Source organism: Gossypium raimondii, chromosome 13, assembly GCF_025698545.1.
Source record: "Gossypium raimondii isolate GPD5lz chromosome 13, ASM2569854v1, whole genome shotgun sequence".
Lineage (NCBI taxonomy): Eukaryota > Viridiplantae > Streptophyta > Magnoliopsida > Malvales > Malvaceae > Gossypium > Gossypium raimondii.
The window spans coordinates 4,872,598-4,892,726 of NC_068577.1; the positions used below are offsets into that span (position 1 = coordinate 4,872,598).

The following is a 20,129-nucleotide window of genomic DNA, read 5'->3' on the forward strand; positions in this document are numbered from 1 at the left end:
TCCATTTTAGCCATATAAGATAATGGTCAAATTCTTATTTTAATCCCTCTACCAAACTCATATTAAAGATTTAGTCATTATATTATAATTTCACATAATTTGGTTGTTTCCATTTATAATAAATAATTTCACATAAGTTAATAAAAATTAGTTTTTTAAAACAAAAAATAAAAAAATAGTTCTTAATTTGACATGGAAATTGGATGCATTAAATTAGTCCTGAAAACTGGTCCGGCTCTTACTGTTCAACTTTATTAATTGAACAATAAATAACATTGACAATCGTTATCTGTTACTGAAAAGCAAACACTGCGTTTATTTTTAGCTTTCACTTATTTTTTTTTGAGTAAATCGATTGGATATTTATTGAAGAAAAAAACCAGACAAAAAAAACATTATGAAATTGGTTCCCCAGACATCACTGGTCTTAATCCTAAAAAGAAATAATCAAAGCTAAATGCAAAATGCAGGCTCAAACAATGTAATAACAAAGAAAGGCCCAAAAAACAACAAAAGCAAAAAGACAAAAAAAAAAAAAAGGAAACCTAATCCCTAATCCAATCAACGTCAATAGCTGGACTCCACACATCTGTTGCCTCTTCACTTCCCTGTCCCAGCAGTTCAACCGATAACAATTACCAAAAAAACTTTCTTCCTTCTGCTATCTATTTTCTCTGTAGTTCTTCCATGAAGCCGCATCAATCTGGGAGTCTCGGCCATCTTTTTTCTGGTGCGCGACTGGTGTAATCCAATACTACTCCCACTGGGAGCTTTCTTTCACCCCTTTTCAACACTTCGTGCGTAAGATTATGGGCACATTTATTTTCCGATCTATGAACAAACTGGAAATCAATTTCTTGAAAATGAACCTTTTTGCTTTTAATATCTCTAATGAGTGCCCCAATAATTGATTTATCTGGAGCAGTAGTTTGACATTTCTTAATAACTGTTCTTGAATCCCCCACAATTGCTATTGAATTAAACCCCAAAGAGATTTCTAATTGAATGACTTGTAAACCTGCATATGCTTCTGTTGCAAACGGAGACAAGATTGATCTATGTATAGCTGTCTTCGAGGCTAAAATCTCGCCCATCAAACCCTGAACCACCATTCCCGAAGCCGATTTAGAAGATCGTCTGTCGACGCCAACCTTGCTTGGCTAATAACGCAATATTAAATTGTCCAAGATTTCGGAACCCCAAATCATCGTTCTCTTTTAATGTGCAAAGATCCTTCCAAACACATCAGTGAATACCCTTCTTGCCCTGACCTTTTTATCACCAAAAATTCGCAATAATACTCTCCAAGTCAGCACATAAGGATTTGGATAGTAAAAAGTAAGCTATTGTATAGGTCAGTATAGATTAAAGAATAACCTTTTTGAACTTTTTTTTCCCACCTTGAGAGAGATGCCTAACACTCCAATTATCAATTCGTTGCTTAAATCTATCCTTAAAATTTTGGAAAGACGTTTTTTTTCCTTTTACCCACCATGTTAGGTAGGCCAAGATAACATTCTGGGTCACTTGAACTGCACACACCAAGTATACTAGCAACCATTCTTCTTTCTTCTTCTTGTGTATTAGTACTAAAAAAGACGATTGATTTGTCATAATTGACATACTGACCTGAACAATTTCCATATTCAACTAAAGTTCCCTTTAATAAAAAAGCTCATTTGTTTGTTGCCTCCCCAAATAAAATACAGTCATCTGTAAATAATAAATGTGAGATCTATGGACCACTCCTATTGGCCTTAACCCCTTTCAATAGTCCTTCCCTCATTGAAAGTTGCATAAGACAAGATAAGCCCTCTCCGCATATAAAAATAAAAACGAGCTCAAATGATCACCCTGTCTTAGTCTTCTAGTTAGACGAAAATTTTCTCCAACATGGCCATTAAAGACCATTGAATAAGAAACTATAGTCACACATTTCATGAGAGATTCAATCCAGCCTGGATTAAAACCCATTCGCACCATCATTTCCTTTACAAAGCTCTATTCAACCCTATCATATACTTTGCTCATATCAAGTTTCACCACCATAAACCTATTTTCCCCATTTTCTTCTTTTTAATATATATAATATTTCATAAGTCAACAAAACATTGTCCGAAATTAACCTTCCTAGCACAAAAGCACTTTGTGCAGCATCAATGCATTTTTCTAACACTTTTCTAAAGCGATTCGCTATCACCTTTGACATCAATTTATAAAGTACATTGCATAAACTAATGGGCCGAAAACGAGTAATATTGGAGGGATTGACAATTTTAGGAATTAACACAATACAAGTAGTATTAATTGAACTAACATCCATACCTCCATTCAAAAGTCGTAGGCAAAATGATGTAATATCTTCCCCAATGATATGCCAACACTTCTGATAAAATAAAATCGGGAATCCGTACTCACCTGGTGCTTTTGTAGGCCTCATCTCAGAAAGCGTCGATCGAATCTCCTTCTTTGTATATATTGTCATGAGCCTTTGATTGTCCTCCTTGAAAACACAACGATCAATACTCGACAAAAGATGGTCATAATTTCCCCTTTCACCGTCGAAAATAAATTCAGAAAATGAGATCTAGCAATTACTTTCATTTTTCGTATGACCTCCGTTTCCCTTCCATCCTTATACTACATTTTACGAATGAAAATTTTCCTCTGTCGCTATCTCGCTTGACTATGAAAGAAAGCTGTATTTCTATCCCCAAGTTTTAGCCAATTCACTCGAGCCCTTTGTTCCCAGTAGTGTTCATCCTTTTCAATTTCAAAGTTAAGTTGAATCTTCATATCAATAATTTCAAACAGATTATTATCATCCCTTTAGGCTCCCATCAGCTCTGACAGTCTTGATGTTAAAAACTCATTTCTCCTTTTTTTATTTTTTCATATTCGAGCAGCCCATCTCTTCAAACCTTTTCTTAAGATTTTCAATTTTTGCAACAAATCTCCTGTTGACATTTCCCAAATATGTTTGACTTTGGTATTGAATAATTCATCTAAAACCCACCAAGCTTTAAACTTAAACTTCTTATCAATCAACTAGTTGTCTTCCCTTTTCGTGGTAATTAAAAGTGGGCAATGGTCGAAAAAAGAGTGCATAAGATGTTGAATTGATGCTTCAGGAAACATAGACATCCATTCCTCAGTAGCCACTCCTCTATCCATACGCTCTTAGATGTTCGTTTCTGGCAAATTGCCTCTCTCCCATGTGAACCAATTATCAGAATAACCTACATCCATCAAATGGCAATCCCCCAACACGTTTCGAAATACTTCCATTCTTCTTTCATCTCGAGGTAACCCTCTATTTTTCTCAAAATTATACAAAATTTCATTAAAATCTCTACAGACAAACCAAGGGATCCTCTCATTGCTACAAAGTCTTTTCAAAAGAGCACATGATTCATCCTTATCCTATGCATAAGGGGTGCCATAGAAACCTGTATATATCCATTTATTCCCATCTTCAGAGTCTTCAATTATCACATCAATGTACCTTTTAGAGAAATTTCAAAGCGTAATAGTAACATCACCTCGCCATGCCAAGCACAACCTTCCTCTAGAACCATTAGAGTTAACATTAATGCCATTAGCAAAACTACAACTTCGTCAAATTCTTTCCATCCTAGTCTTGTTAATCTTTGTCTCCATAAAGAAGACCATCTGGGGATTATATATATTCAGCGAATGCCGAAGTCGTCGCACTGTCAGTGAATTCCCCAAACCACTGACATTTCAACTTAAAATTTTCATTGTGTCTAATTAGCTTGCCTTTTGGCAGTTGCCGATGATAAAAGATTACATTCCAACATTCTCTTATTCTTTACCGTCGAAATTATGGCAACTATCGACTTCTCAATCTCCTCCCTAGATCTCTTTTTCCCTTCTTCTCCTATTACCATACCTTTTTTTGAATCGTGATCCATTATAGATTGAACCTGTCTAGTCGATGAGTTTCCTCCATATTGTAAGGAAGAATCCGAATTCCCTTCCAAATTGATTCCTAATACAGGGTCAATGACATTCTGGTATCTCGAATTATTTCTAACGCCCCACAACCTACTTTTTAGAGCCCGACTGCCATCAAAATTTCCACTATTTTCCCTCTCCCCATCCTCACGTAACCAGACACTATTCAATGCTAAAGCTCTTCTAGATTGTGCTCACAACGACAAATCTCAACCCATTACAACAATTTCTACACCCAACGCCATTTTCACCTCACAAAATGAGTCACTGTGACCCAATCGACCACAATAGAAACAGAAAAGTGTCAGTCTTTCATATTTAAACCTGACATATGAGCAAATTCTGAAAAACATAACCTGCTTATTCCTCTTTAAATGACGACGTACATCAAGTTGAACTCTTATCCGCATAAAATTTCGACTTCCTTTCCTCGGATCTAAACCATCATATTCTAAGAACTTACCTATGAAATTGCCTAATTGTTTTTCACTTAATTAAATAACATAAAATAATGAAAAAATATATATTGAAATTAATTTATTAAAGGGTAAATTGTAAAAACGACCACTAAATTAAAGTTAAATTTACATTTTTGTCACCTAATTTTCAAAAATTAAATATTAGGCACCAACATTATCAAATTATTAGATTATGATCACCCTTCAACTAGTTACCATAAGCTAAAATGACAGGTTAATATTATCATTTGTTTGCCACATAATTATATTTAACTTATTTATCTAATTTTGTAAAAAAAAAACTTTTTTTAATCCATAATGTTGACACCATTTTTTTGTGAAAACGGGGTCGACTTGGATTTTAAAAACGAAAATGAAAAAACCGGAGTCGCCACCAATTCTTTTTAATAAGGTGTGATTGGATCACCTCGAAAAGTGGTTTTTTTAATAAACGATTTGATTTTATTAAAACAACGATTTTGGTCCATGAAATTCAGAAAAACAGGTTTGGGAGTCGGTTACGTACGAGGAAGGATTAGCACCCTCGTAACACCCCAAAATTGGTACCTAGTTGATTAGTTAATGACTTAATGTCGAAAATTGAAAATTTTAAAGAGATTTAAAGTACGATCCTTAAAAAAACTCGAATGACATAGATTGAGATTTAAGAGAATATTTGGCTATTTGGTCAAACGAGAAATCGAAACCCAGCACATTAGGGCATATTTTCTAATTTCCAAACGCAAAAAATTGCCTTATTTTGAAATTTTTTAAAAGGATATTTGGCTATTTGGTCGAACGAGAAAAATCGAAACCCAGCACATTAGGGCACGTTTTCTCGAATTTCCAAATGCAAAACATTACCTTATTTTGAAATTTTTAAAAGAATATTTGGTTATTTGGTCAAAAGAGAAAAATCGAAACCTAGCACATTAGGGCACGTTTTCTCGAATTTCCAAACGCAAAACATTACCTTACTTTGAAAATTTTTAAAAGGATATTAATATGCGTAACAAAATGTTAATGAATACAATAATGTGAACATAGATAATACGAAAAATAGCAACAAAGTAAAATAAAAGACAAATTAATATCATGCAAAATAACAAATATATAAATAAATAAAACTAAAACATTCTTCCCAAATAATAATGAAAATGTAAATAAGGAAATAAATAAAGAAAGTGAATAGGATTAAAAAGTAAAATATATATATGTATATAAAATTGTAAGATAAAAAACATGTAAGTATATTTATATATTCGTGAAATTGAGATGTGTATTGATATATATATATATATGGATATGTATTTAAATTATAGAAATATATATAATATAAGTACATGCACATATATATTTTATAAGATATAAAAAATACATAAACATGTATATATATAAAATATATGTATGTGTATATAAATTATAAATAAGTAAATAATAATAATAATAATAATATTAAAATGATCAATTTAATAATAAAACAACCTAAATACCAAATAGAGGACTAAATTAGAAACTAAGCTGAAATTTTGGGTCAAATCGCTAGTAAATAAAAGGAGAAAGACCAAACTGAATACGCGAGTAACGGAGAGCGATTAAACAAATAATTTTCCCCTCTTTTCCAAACGACGACGTTTAGACGAGGGCCCAAATGAAAACGCGACAAATCTTAGGGCCGAATTAAAAAATAGAAAATAATTAATTAAAAAAACATAAAAAGTAGAAGGGCTAAAGTTGTAATTAGCCATTCCAACAAAAACACGCGGATCCTCCTTGCGGGTCAGGTCGGTTCTCGGGTCGAGCACGAAACGGCGTGGTTTTGGGGCATTTGGGCACTGGGTGAAACGACGTCGTTTCACAAGGCTATTTAAGCCAAAAATTTTCAACAAAATTTCATTTTTCTTCCCTTCGCAAAAAATCTCAAAACCCTCTCTCGCTCCGATCCGCACTACCAGAATCCAAACGACTGTCATGACCGGTCGCCGGTGTGCCAGCCGCAGTACACCAATGCAAGAAGCTAAAATTTTCCTTTTTTGCTTGAATCGTCCCTCCAACCCTCCGAACACTCCGACGTCACCAAATGGGTAAAAAATCCCTTTTTTGTTATTTAATGCTTCGAAAATAAAAAGTAAAGAAAAAAACATCACCTTTTTGAAAGAAAAACTGTTTCTGCTTTTATTTTATTTCTCGTTTTTTTTTTGTTTTTCAAAAAGAAAACCCCGCTTTTACAAACGTAAAGATCGGTCCTTTTCCGATTTTCCCCCACCCTTTGATTACATTAAACTTTTGCTTTTATAACCAAATATATGTTTTTTTGCTACTGTTTGTTTCTGCTATTTGTGTCCATTGCGTGCTCTTTTCATTTTGCAGGTAGCGCTGGAGCAGGTGGGGAGGCCGTACGGTGGCAGAGTCGGTGGCGGCACGTGGGTGTCAGAGGCTAAGGTAGGGTGCGGCACCACTTGGGTTAGAGGGGCTAAGGTTTCTGTTAGGTGTTTAGGTTTTGGGTTGATTGGGCTGTTAGGGCTTTTCTTTTTTTGGGCTTGTATTTGGGTTCTGGGCTCGGGCAAAATTTGGGCTGTACACATAAAAATATTGGCAATTTACCAAAAAAAGCCTATTTTTTAAATTACCGAAATGGGCCCGGTATTTTATTATTTATCGGAATGGACCTTTTCCGGCAAATCGCGTTCACGTCAGCGCGATGTCAGGGGACCTGCCAGGAAATCGCGGCCACGTCAACGCGCTTTGCTGATGTGGCAAGAAATCACATCCACGAGGGGGCGATTTGTTGCCACGTCAAGAAGCGCCACCGACGTGGCCGCGATTCCCTCCCACAAAAAAAACTATAAATACCCCCACCCCCTTCTTTTTTTTCACAAACTAATCCTCTCTCAAATTTCTTCTCAATTTCCTCTCAATTTTGGTGTTGAGAGGAAGCACTGCAAATAATTAAATAAGATATTTCAAAAGAAGGTGGAAAGGAAGACTAAAGCATATTGACGATAAAGTTAAAAAATTAAATAGAGAGAAATTCAAAAAAAATTAGAGTCAAAATTTTAAAGGGTCAAAAGTTCTTTTACAATTATTCATGGTGATTTAAAATAAGAATTACAAAATTAGCAATTAATAAAAATAATGAAATAAATTTTAATTATAATGACATTAATGATTAAAACGAATGATAAAAATTTTCTATTGGTGATGGTTAATAGCAAAAGGAATTCTTTTAAGAAAAGGAAAAAAGAAAAAGAAAAGCATTCAAACAATAGGTAAAAAGATCAACAAGAAAGTACAAATTGAACGAACTTCCGATTATTGACCTGATCATGGCTCGGGTTGTCTAGCTTGGGTCGAAGGTCTGCCCAAAAAATAGTAGGATTTGAATAAAAATATAAATTCGAAAAATGTGTTTGAATAAAAAATGAGGCCCGTTTTCTAAACGGATCGAGCCTCGAGTAAAAGTTTTTGGCTAGGGCCTGACCCAAATAAATTAATTATTTTTTAATAAAAATTATCTTGTTGTTCCTAGTGTTTTGGTGCTCTTATTTTTCTGTTGTTTTTGTTGTTATTTTTTCTATTGTTTTTGTTATTTGTACTGGCCAATTTACCAACAAAAGCTTAATTTTTTATAATTTTTTATAAAATCGCGGCCACGTCAGCGCACTGACGTGGACGCGATTTGTCGAAAAATGTCTCATTCCGGTAAATAATAAAATACCGGGCCCATTTCAATAAATTTATAAAAAATTAAGCTTTTATTGATAAATTAGCCTAAAAAAATATTAATGTTTTATTTTATATATAATATATATGTTAAAATATAAATAAAATTTTATTAATTCATACTCGGTTGATTTACCATATAAGAAACCCATGCATGTGTAGGACTCCCTTTGAAGGCCTATTAGGTACTCTACATTAAATGTGTTCGTAGTCGAATTAGATCATATTTAGATTAGGTTTAAGTATAATATTAACATATTTTATATTTGTTCAAGTTCAATTCGTCTTAAAATATGAGTTTAAAATTTTGTTCAAGTTCGTCCTTATTTGTAAAAGACTAACCCGAGTCCATTTTAAGCCCGTCTATATTTTTAAAAAAAAATTATATTATTTTAATTTAGTAATTTTAATTTATTAAAATTTTTTATATAGTCAACATAACATAGAGTATTGTAAACATAAAAACGAATCCCATTGTCTATCCTCTCAAATTTCAAAACAAACTATTGGGGGTATCATCACACTGCGTTGAAATAAACACTTTGCGCCACCTAATTCAAAGTCAAATATCCGCAATAGATTTGCTTTTGCTTTAGGTGTTCTAACCATAAAAAAGAAAAGAAAAGAAAATTATTTTTATTATTCTTTTGGCTGACATTAATCAGGAAATGATACATTTTCAACCGCCTAATCAATGAGTTAATATATATATTAAATGAAAATGATAACCTTGAAAACAACCCAAAACAAATTGTATTAATTATACTAATTATATGGGTTTGAAGGGTAAGGCTTAATCATATCTCATTTATTCTCGCAAAAAAAAAAAGAAATTGAATTATTCAAGTTAACTCGAATACATAATTGAGCGAGTTAAATTTACAATTCAATAATAAATTGGTATAAATACTTTTTAGTCCCTATAAATTATGAAAATAGGCAAATTGATCTCTCTTAACATAAATTACAAAATAATTCAAAATAATTTTTAAAATCAAAATTTATATTTCTAAAAATATTAAAATACATATTCATAATGAACCTAAAAATTGGATATTCAAGCTTATTTGCGTTTGGATGTGCACTTGTCCTTGTTCCTTCTCGTCATGATTTTTAATCATTATATATATTTGTAATTTCATAAAATAATAATTTCAAAATAAATTCTCATATTTTTATTTTTATTTTTGAATTTTGGATGTGCATGGTCTAGATTTATTCTTTTTAATAAATTTTTACATTTTTCCTAATTTAAAAATTAAAATCCTAATTTTTATATTTATAATTTTAAATATCTTTTATAATATCATAATTTATTTGTAATATTTTTATAATTTCTTATTATTTTTTAATAAATTGAGAATAACTTACATAAAGATCTCTTAAAACTAATGTTTTAAGGCACCGATAAGATTTTGTCATATAATCAAAATTTTAAAGCATGAAATTATTATTATACACTCATACATAGAGAAATCACGTTACAGACTCTTCCCACCACATTATTCATGGTCTCTTTCCAATTATTTATTGACACTTCAACAATTTTTTCCATAGCATTGACACATGATTTTGATAAAAAAATTTACCCTCAACCTCAAACCCTTGAATCCTAAACATGAACCTTGAACCCTAAATTAGAACTTGAATCCAAATCTAAACCTTGAACCTTGGGGTTCAGGGTTTGAGATTTAAGGTTCAAAATTCAAGTTTAAGGTTCAAGGTTCTGGGTTCAAGGTAAAATAATTACCAAAATTATGTGTTAATGACACTGAAAAAATTGCACAAAAATCACTAAAATTTTAAAATTAGTTGCACTAAAATAAAAAAGTATTAACTTATGGGAAAAAAACAATATGATTGAAATTTGTAAAAGAAGAACAGACGTTTGTTTATAATTTAAAAATTAATTATTTTAAGTAATTTGTTTATAATTTAAAAATTAATTATTTTAAGTAATTTTAACTAAAGTTAAATTAAGTTAGAGAAGATATTAGATATAGATGAGTGTATAATAATACCTTGTTATTTTTAAAATTTAATGACGTGACACTATTTTATTAGTGCCTAAAACTATACTTTTTAGGATAATCTTAATATAATTTATTTTTATAAATTATATATATTTAATAAATTTCTAATTATGTATATCTTTAATTTTTTTTTATAAATTTCCTATAATCTTTACTATATAAAGGGAAGCCTTAAGGCCTTCCGTACCCAACTTATGTCAAATTAAAATATAATTACTAAATCCTAAACTTTTATATTTTTATTAGTAAAAAGTTTGATATATTTTTTTTACTCGAAACGAAGCAGGATAGAAAACTAATTTTTATAATTTTTTGCCCAATTTAGTACTTAAACTTGACACCTTTTCTTAAGCTTGTACGTAATCTTTTTCGGGGTCCAATTTGATACTTGAAATTGAATCTTTTTCCTAATTTGGTACCTAATCTTTTTTTTGATCGATTTGGTACTTGAACTAATCAAATATTTTACAAATTACTCTAATATACTAACAATATTATTTTTTATGAGGTAGCAAAAATAATAAATGTATGACCGATATGCTAGATGATATGATTTTTTATATTTTATATGTTGAATTAATTTTAGTTTTATTTATTTAATTAATTGAAAATAATGAATTTCTTTTAATTTAAAATTTTAAAACTCTTTTTTCTTATTTAATATTAATTCATTAAGCATAGCTTAATACCTATTTTTTAACATGACTTTCCTCTAATACTGACAATATTTTTGTAGCATATAAAAAATTAACACCAACATTTAATAAATTTAGATACCAAATTAAACCTAAAAAACTTAGATACCAAATTAAGAAAAACATCAAATTTAAATATCAAATTTGACCCAAAAATTTAATATCAAATTTTAAAAAATATCGAAAAGAAAAAAGAACAAAAAAGAGTTCCTTATTTGACCTGGAATTGGATGCATTAAATTATTCCTCAAAACCGGCCCGGTTCTTACCGTTCAACTTTATTAATTGAGCAATAAATGACCTAAAATTAGAAAACCAAACACCGCCTTCATTTTTAGCTTCTATTCAATTAAATAACATAAAATAATGAAAAAAATATGTATTGAGATTAATTTATTAAGTGGTAAATTGTAAAAACAATAATTAAATTAAGTTTACGTTTTAATCATTTAATTTTTAAAATTAAATATTAATCATTAATATTATCAAAATATTATATTATGATCACCCTTCAACTAATTACGATAAGTTAATATGACATATTAATATTGCCATTTGTTTACATAATTTTGTAAGAATAAATTTACTTTTATTTCATAAAGTTATATTAATATTTTATTTTATATATGTTAAAATAAATTCAATTAATTTTAGCTTTTGTTCAACACCTAAAGATGCTTTGTTTGAAGGACAAACACTACAATGCACAAAAAATGTTGTTGATGGCTAAGCTTCCAAAATGACACGACTTTAAGCAAAAATAAAATTGTACTTCGTGACTTACGGCGGTTGATTTGTCGAATTTAGAAATGATAATGGGTCGGGTTATTCATTCAGATTTAGAGGTCTATCTGAAATGTGGAAAGGTTTGAATAAAAATATAGATTCGTAAAATGAGTTTAAAAATGGGTTGAGTCTCGAGTAGGATTTTTGGCTTGAGCTTAGCTTAAATAAGTTGTTTTGTTGTTATTTCGCTACTATTATGTTGTTATTGTTTGGGTATTATATAACTCTTGTTTTATTGCTACTTTTGCTACTATTTTAGAGGCATTTACTTATTAAGTTGCAACTATTTTAGTGTTATTTAAGTATAATGATTTTTTTAATGTATTTACCATTTGTTGGGGAACATTTATTTTAATATTTTTAGTGTATTTGATGTATTATATTTTTAAAATTTATTTTTATATACTTAAAAAATATAATACAAATTGACCGAGTCAAACTTGAATTTAACATTTTTAATTTAGATCGAGCCTGAACATAATTTTAGACCCATTTTGAGTCAAGACTGGGCATAAAAATGAACTTACAAATTTATATTTGCCCAATCCAAATCCGACCAGCACAACTCATAATTAAGTCTAATTGAATATTCGTATGCTTGGCAATTTTTTTATTTGAATTAAAGTAGAACATAATTTCAAAAATTAACCCAATAAACAAATAAATTCAAACTCGGTTGATTTATGCATATGTTAAAAGTAAACACTTTGCCTCGCCTAATTCAAAGTCAAATATCCACAATAATTTCCCTTTTCTTTTGCTTTTGCTTTCGGTGTTCTAACCATAAAATTAAAATAATAAATTAATCAGGAAATGGTACATTTCAACCCAAGTTTATTAATTAAATGAAAACAATAACCTTCAAAAAACCCAAAACAATAATTACTAATTTTTTAATTAATAGAATTAATACTAAATTATGCACTACCATATACTTCTCGACCACTCTTCGTTATTCTAAGTGGTTATTCTATTTTAGGAATGTAGAATTTCTTATCTTTAATTTTGGTTTCAATAATTTTATATGATTTAAACGACATAAAAACTTTTTCTATTCTTTTATTAACAGATTTATGTATAAAATTTCATTCGCCTACAGTTGAGAACTAATGATTGGCTCTATTTACAAAGATTTTGAATTTGCTAATAATGATCAAATTATATCTAGTCTTGTTTTACCTTTCCAGTCATTCTAGATACAATTTTAAATATTGGATCTTTCGTTATTTAAATCATGTATCTCCATCACTTGTACTTATTTATCATTCAATGAATGACTAAAACCGATTTATGGATTCAATTATAATCTTTCTTACTTTCGAGATAAGCAAAGTATGTAAAGTCGTACTTTACTCTTTTTACTCATCGAGCTAGAAAAATATGTGTAATATAGATTCATTAAAAGATAATATGAAAATTAAAAGTGATTTTAGTTGAAATGATTTGTAAAGTTTTTAAAACACATTATGAGTGGACATTCTTATATCCTAGTAGATTTATTTTGAATTTAATTTTACATATATAAGTTAGTGTTTAGTTGATTTGTTGTAGTAATTATACTAATTATATGGGTTTGAAGGGTAAGGCTTAATCATATCTCATTTATTCTGATGGCATTAGGATGAGCAAAACTCGATTAGATTAAAAAACTAAAAAATATTTCAAATTTTGAGTTATTCGAGTTGAGTTAAATTTTACTATTCAAATAACAAATTGATGTAAATATTTTTTGGTTCCTACCAATTTTGAAAATAAGTAAATTGATCTCTCAACAAAATTACAAAATAATTTTTTTAAAATCAAAATTTATATTTATTTAAAATATACACTTTTTAAATATATAAATATAAATTAATGAACTATTCAAGTTTATCTATCTTATTAATTATTATTTTGCTTTCAAAAGTTTTCACATATATGGATTAAAATTTACTGACTCTAACATGAAATTAATTATACTATAACAAGACTTTAATTTGATATATTTAATTAAATTTCATTTTACTCAGCCCGATTTTTAAAAAATTCAAATCAATTAAAATGATAAAATAAGATTCGCCAACTTGATTAAATCAAAATTTCAATTGATTCGATCGAAGACTCAGTCATGGCACTTATTTAAAATAAAACTTGATGAAAGTAAAACTTAACCCAAATTAAATCTTGTTAAGTATGGAAGTAAAAATGGATAATCTAAAACTTGCTCCAAATTAAAGTGTGTATTGATATACAAGCAAATGAAAAAAGAAAATCAAATCATATATGAAGAAAAACGAAACGACGGCGTGGTTATGAAATGGAGCGCTTGCCGGGCTGATCGGCGACCTTCAAGGTCTTGTCGATAAGTTTCCTGGCCTTCCGGCTTCGGATCTCCACTTTAACGCTGGCGCTCTTGTCCATCTTTATGTACGGCTTATTCGGCTTTGACTTTTTCATTGCCCTTACCTTTGACTTTATTGATTCCATCAAGCTCCCCAACTGGTTCGCCATTGACGAACCCCCCCAATATAATCCAGAGGAAAGTATTTTTTTGATAGAAAAATGAACTGCTTGACTACAGTTTCTGCATTCTTTGCCTTGCCTTTTGCCTAAGACTTTGATTTCTGGAGGTTAACGAGGTTTTTATGCAGCTCTGTTTGGATAAATGGGCTGGCTTTTGAATATAATTACGATATTGCCATTGGTTCAGTGTTTCTGGCTCACTTCTTCTAAAGAAAAAAGATTAAATTCTAGTAACAGTCCCTAGACTTTATTCAGATTGTAGAATAATTCATGCACATGAATTTTAGGGGTTTGAAAGTTACGATCCAATTGATAACGATTGTTTATTGGAGAGATTATAATTCGGTTAAAATTGATTTAACGAATTCAATCGATAAATCAATTCGATTAACACTATAAAAGTCGCTCGGTTTAATGGACTTAATTATTTGAAAAAGCAAACCCGTCATCAAAAATAACAGAAAAAAGCGAATGGTTGTTACCGATTAGATTTGCAATTCCCGAATCCACGATGTACAAGGACTAAAATGATTCAAATTACGATATAAAGACTAATTTCATAATACGAGTAAAGTACAAAGACCATTTGTGGGATTTAACCAAAAACTCTGGCGCCAGCGGCGGTAACTAATTTAAAATAAAAGTAAACTGATCAAGGATAAGCTTAATTTAATATTTTATGTAAATAATTTTCATTATTTATGCAGATAAGGAGATAATGAATATTTATCCTTCTTTTTATTTTTGTTTTCTTAACAATAATTATCGAGTTAAATATGGATCGAGTTTGTGTATGATATTACTATATTATTGAAATATAAATTTTAAAAAAATGTTGTCGATATTTATAAATTATCAACTTAATCTAGTTTTAGACTTTTCATATTATATTATAAATATTTAAAATTATGTTATTAATATTCAATATTTAATGAATTAATATATTTTAATAAAAAATAATTTTTTATGGCATATAAATTGTATAATATTTTAGACAACCTAATTTTTTTGTGAAGCTCATTTCTTCTAATTTAACTTCTTTTGCCCTCCCTTTCTAAACATTGGATGAACCTATAACTTAAACAAATAATTGGAGGGTTGAACTTGTAACAAGCAATAACAACTATACTTGGTTTTCATTTTTTTTTTCAAACAAAATCTACAAATCAGAGCTCCATTTAGGGTAGATATGTCCACGTGCTAGGTCTGAAGGTCCGTTCAAAAAGTGAGAGGGTTTTAATAAAAATATAACCCGAAAAATGAGCTTGAGAAAAAAATAAAGCTCGTTTAGAAAATGGGTCGAGTTTTGGATAAGGTTTTTTGGCCCAGGCCTAGCCCAACCCGAATTTGCAAAAATAAAATATGTTGCTTTCCCATTGTTTTGCTGCCATTTTACTATTATGTTGCTACTATTTTGTTGTTATTGTTTGAATATTGTATAACTCTTATTTTATTGCTAATTTTGCTATTATTTTAGAGACATTTGCTTGTTAAGTTACACCTATTTTAGTGTTATTTAAGCATAAAGATTTCTTTTAATTTATTTTTAATTTGTTAAAAAATATTTATTTGAATATTTTTAGTGTTCTTGATGTATTATGTTTATAAAAAAAACTTTAATACGAGTGAACCAAGCTGGGAACAAATTTTACTATTTTTATCTGAGTTAAGTTTGGACGAAATTTTAATCTCAAATTTTTGGATATAACTGGAGGTGACCCAACCCGGCCATATACGTCTCTAGTGTAATAAGGTCAAATTTGGACATTAGTGGGTTGGTAGTAGTTCTCCACTTCTCTAGCAATTTATATGGGGGATGGGACATTGATTGACTAATCTTTTTACTTTTCTTAGCACACAATTGTATTATTTCAATTTCAGATTCATACAAATTTGATGATAAATTTTAGGTTTGAATTGTTTCGAGTTTAAATTATTTAAATTTGAGGCTTCAACTTTTAATCATCAAGTCATTATAGATTTAAATTTTTCCTATTTTATTAATAATGAATATTTATTAATTAAACAGATGGATATAGAAAATGTCAACTCTATTGACATTTACAATAGCTATTAATTTCATACAAAATATTAGGATTCAAAGTGTACTTATGGTATTAATAATATATTTTATATTTTATATTATCTAATGCGTAATGTTATATATAAATATTAATTGTAAGTAATTTTATATATGAACTTTTGATTTGATTCAATTTTCATAAATCATCAATGTTATTATCGATATAACAATATTTTACGTGTATGTGTTGTATAGACAAATAAATATATTTATTTGAACCCCGTGTGTTGGCCTGATGGCCAGGGTGTTGGTCACCCCAGGTGTGATTTGGGTTTGAGTCATGCTAGTCACATTACTGTTAGGACTTTGCCCTCATCTTGTAATTCACAAAAAAAAGTTATATTGATCTAGTGTAAAAATAAATTAATGTATTTATTTCTTTAAATGTGTATAATTTAATGGGATAAATTGCAAAACTATACATGAACTTTAATTTTATGTAATTTTATACGTAAAATTTCAATTTGATCCAAATCTCACAAATTATTAATACAATTGTTGATATATCATTATTTTAGTTTAGATATTGCATGTACAAATAATTATATTTATCCAATATAAAAACAAATTGATGTATTTATCTCTTCAAATGTGTATGATTAAATCAAAATTAAATTTTTCATGTGTATAAAGACAATAGAGCCATTTCCTAGTAAGTTATAGGAAAAGTAGAGAGTTTTATAAAAACATTAATTTTGATTCAATAGTGATACAATCGATTTTTTATTAGATAAATATAATTATTAGTGTATATAATATATAACCATAAAATAATATTATATGAATGTCGGTGTTAATAACTTATAATATTTAAATCAAATAAAATTTTAATGTATAAAATTGCGATATAAAAATTTCATATATTACATTACACATTTCACCAAATTTACTTATCCATTTGCTTTTAACATCAAAGGGGAAGAAATAAAAAAAGGAAGAGGATTTCTTTTTGTTCTTTTTCTTCTCATGTTGTATTTTCTTGGTTTTAAATTATAAGTTTGGGGTTCAATTCTTTCATTTTTTTCTTCATCCTTTCTCAAGAGTTTTATTTCTCAAGCTTTAAATGATTTTTTCTTTTGTTTTAGAACCATAAAATAAGGAGACATTCGAACATCAACGATGAGTGTGAGTTTAGGATTGGGGTTCCATTCGTAGTTAGTGGTAGAGTCAGGATGTTAATCTTGGGAGGGTCATACTAAAATTAGATGTGTTACGTAAAAATATTTTTTTTCCTATAACATATATTATGTATGTTAATTATACTACAAAACATTAGATAAAATTTTTGTTTCATATTATATTTTCAAATATATAATCTCCACAACTTGCAAGTGGGGACGACTACAAAGAGAAGAGATGAGGAAAGTAGTGTGTGCCAAGAGTGGGGACGACTTTTTTCATATTTCAATTTTAAGAAGATTTTTATCAAGAATAATTTTTTTAATATTATTTGGGAAGGCCAGGGAGAAATTGAAAAATCTTAGAACCCAATCTCTTTGATTTGAAAAGAAGATTGTTTTATGTTTGTGCTTCGCATTTTTAACAACGTAAACAACTCATGTTTCTATTCATCTAACTTTCTTTTGGGAACAAATCATATCACTACCAACGTATTAAGAGTGTATTTGGTTGAATAGAAAAACGAAAGAATCAGAGAAAAGAAAGGAAAAATGAAAAGAAAATGAATTTTAAGTATATTTGGTAGAGAAAAAAAGTGGTAAACATCAATCCTTCAATATTAGAATGACGAGAGGAGAGAAAATGCGAGAAATGTGTATGTTAGTTTAAAATTATGCATTTTTCAAATATTTTATTTTCTTACCTCTCATTTTTCATCTTTATCGGAAAGAAAAAGTAATTTTCTTTCTATTTGTCCATCTCTTTTACCATGCACACTAATAAAAAAAAAATTATGTTTTTATCCTTCTCTTTCCTATCCCTTCAATTTTCCATCTTTTCAAAAAAAATTTCACCCTACTATAAGCAAAACCTAAATGAGTTCCGTCATTGATATCTGATCAAAATAAAGAGAGAAATTGTAGTGGCAGATGGCCTTAGTGTGGCCACTAGGTTCCATTGCCTAGATTTTTATACGTTTGAACTCTGTCTACCTTATAAGGGGGTGAAGATCAAACATTTGGATGGAAGTTCTTTCATGGCTGATGTCTCCAGCAATTTATGGTGGGGGATGTGACATTGATGGACTAATGGACAGATTCCGAATCATTTTACTTTTTTCAGTCCACACTTGGTGGGTTTTTTTAAAAATTAATAATAGTAAAATTATAAAAAATAGTAAAAAATTAATTTAATTTTAAAAAAATTATAAATATATTAACTATTAAAATAATAAAATTATATTTTTATTATCGTAAAAATATATAATTTAATTCTGACCCCAAAATTTTTTTTCCAGCTCCGCTATTGTTTACACCCCATAATTTTATTATTTCAATTCATAAAAATGCTTACTAATTGCTTCATTAATGTTCTTCCTTTCAATTAATTTAATTTTCTTTTATTAAATTTTGACTTCAACCTTTTAAGAAATTGGAATTTTTAAGAAACTTAATGATATCAAATTTTTTATAGAATATAATATATGAAAATTTAATTTTGATTTAATTGTTTATATTTAAAATAAAATTATATTAATTATTTCTATATATTAAATAAATATAATTATTTATATATAATATATAATCATAAAATAATGTCATATAAATAATATTAGTAATTTATAAAATCGAATTAAATTAAATTAAAATATTAAACTGCATGAATGAAAGTTCATATATTACCATCCATATTTGACCAATACATCCATCTTTTTACAGGGAAGAAATTAAAAAGAAGAGGATTTTTTCCTTTTCTTTCTATTCTTTGATTTTATTAGTTTTGAATCATAAGTTTGGATCTTGTTCGGATAATATAGACATCATATATATAATATGATTAACTATATATTTTTATTTATTATTATAAAATGTTATCTCAAATTAAAAGTGATTTAATTGGTTAAGGTTTATTAATTTCGATTATTAAATAAAGCATGGGCCGAATATATATAGATTCTCATGCATTGAAATAGTCAGGGACATTTTGTTTGTTTTGAGGTTAATTTGACTTTGGCATTTAGACACACTTAGTGGATAGATTCTGGTGGAGCAACTCAAATCAAATTACCGAAAGGCAAATGATAGTAAAAGATACATCTACGAAGATAACAATAATTCGATAGAAGTTGAAGGAATAAGTACTTTTAGATTTTTATTATTAAAGATAAGATTTTATTTGGATTTAAACGAGACCGTTTTTTAGGTGAAACTTAATTTACAAATTCGCTTATTCTTATTTACTTGAAAATGTAAAATTTAGTCTATTTAATAGTTCAGATTTGGTTGATTTCAGTTCTTTCTCAAATAACGATAATCTATATTTACTTAATCCATTATTGCATACTATTATAATAGGTAAGAGGCATTAATTAAGATTAGGTTATATCTCCAAAAGAAAAATTGAGAGACTTATGCCCGATGATGCTCTTGATCCCTTTGATTTTTCAAATAATCTGAAAGACTTTTTTGGTGAAAATAAATGTTAAAATTTTAATCTCGCTACTAAGATTATTTTTAAGATTAGAGTTATTCGATCACTACGGGTTTGAATTATTTTGAAGTTTAAATATTTCAAGTTCTAATTATTTTGGATTATTTATTTAAGTCCTTCTGAAATCAAACTCAGATTAATTCAAGTTTAAATTCAACCTAGCGATTTTCGTAACGAAATTAAATTGAGATTGAATTGGGTTTTGGGTTTGATTGGTTTAAATGAAGTGCTGTAAAAGAAGATGGGAACATTCACCAAAACC

At 28.7% G+C, this 20,129-nt stretch overlaps 1 protein-coding gene and 1 long non-coding RNA gene across 2 annotated transcripts; both read right to left on the reverse strand.

Moving 5' to 3' along the window:
* Nucleotides 1-309: 309 nt before the first annotated feature.
* Nucleotides 310-1,773, reverse strand: LOC128035972 (uncharacterized). Its single transcript, XR_008192667.1, has 2 exons — nt 1,378-1,773; nt 310-1,271 (listed from the first exon to the last, which is right to left on the reverse strand). It is a non-coding gene; the product is annotated as an uncharacterized LOC128035972 (long non-coding RNA).
* Nucleotides 1,774-13,819: 12,046 nt separating this feature from the next.
* Nucleotides 13,820-14,270, reverse strand: LOC105781793 (hypothetical protein). The gene has a single exon (XM_012606319.2). The coding sequence runs from the start codon at nt 14,161-14,163 to the stop codon at nt 13,963-13,965; it is 201 nt and encodes a 66-aa protein (XP_012461773.1). The 5' UTR covers nt 14,164-14,270; the 3' UTR covers nt 13,820-13,962.
* Nucleotides 14,271-20,129: the final 5,859 nt, after the last annotated feature.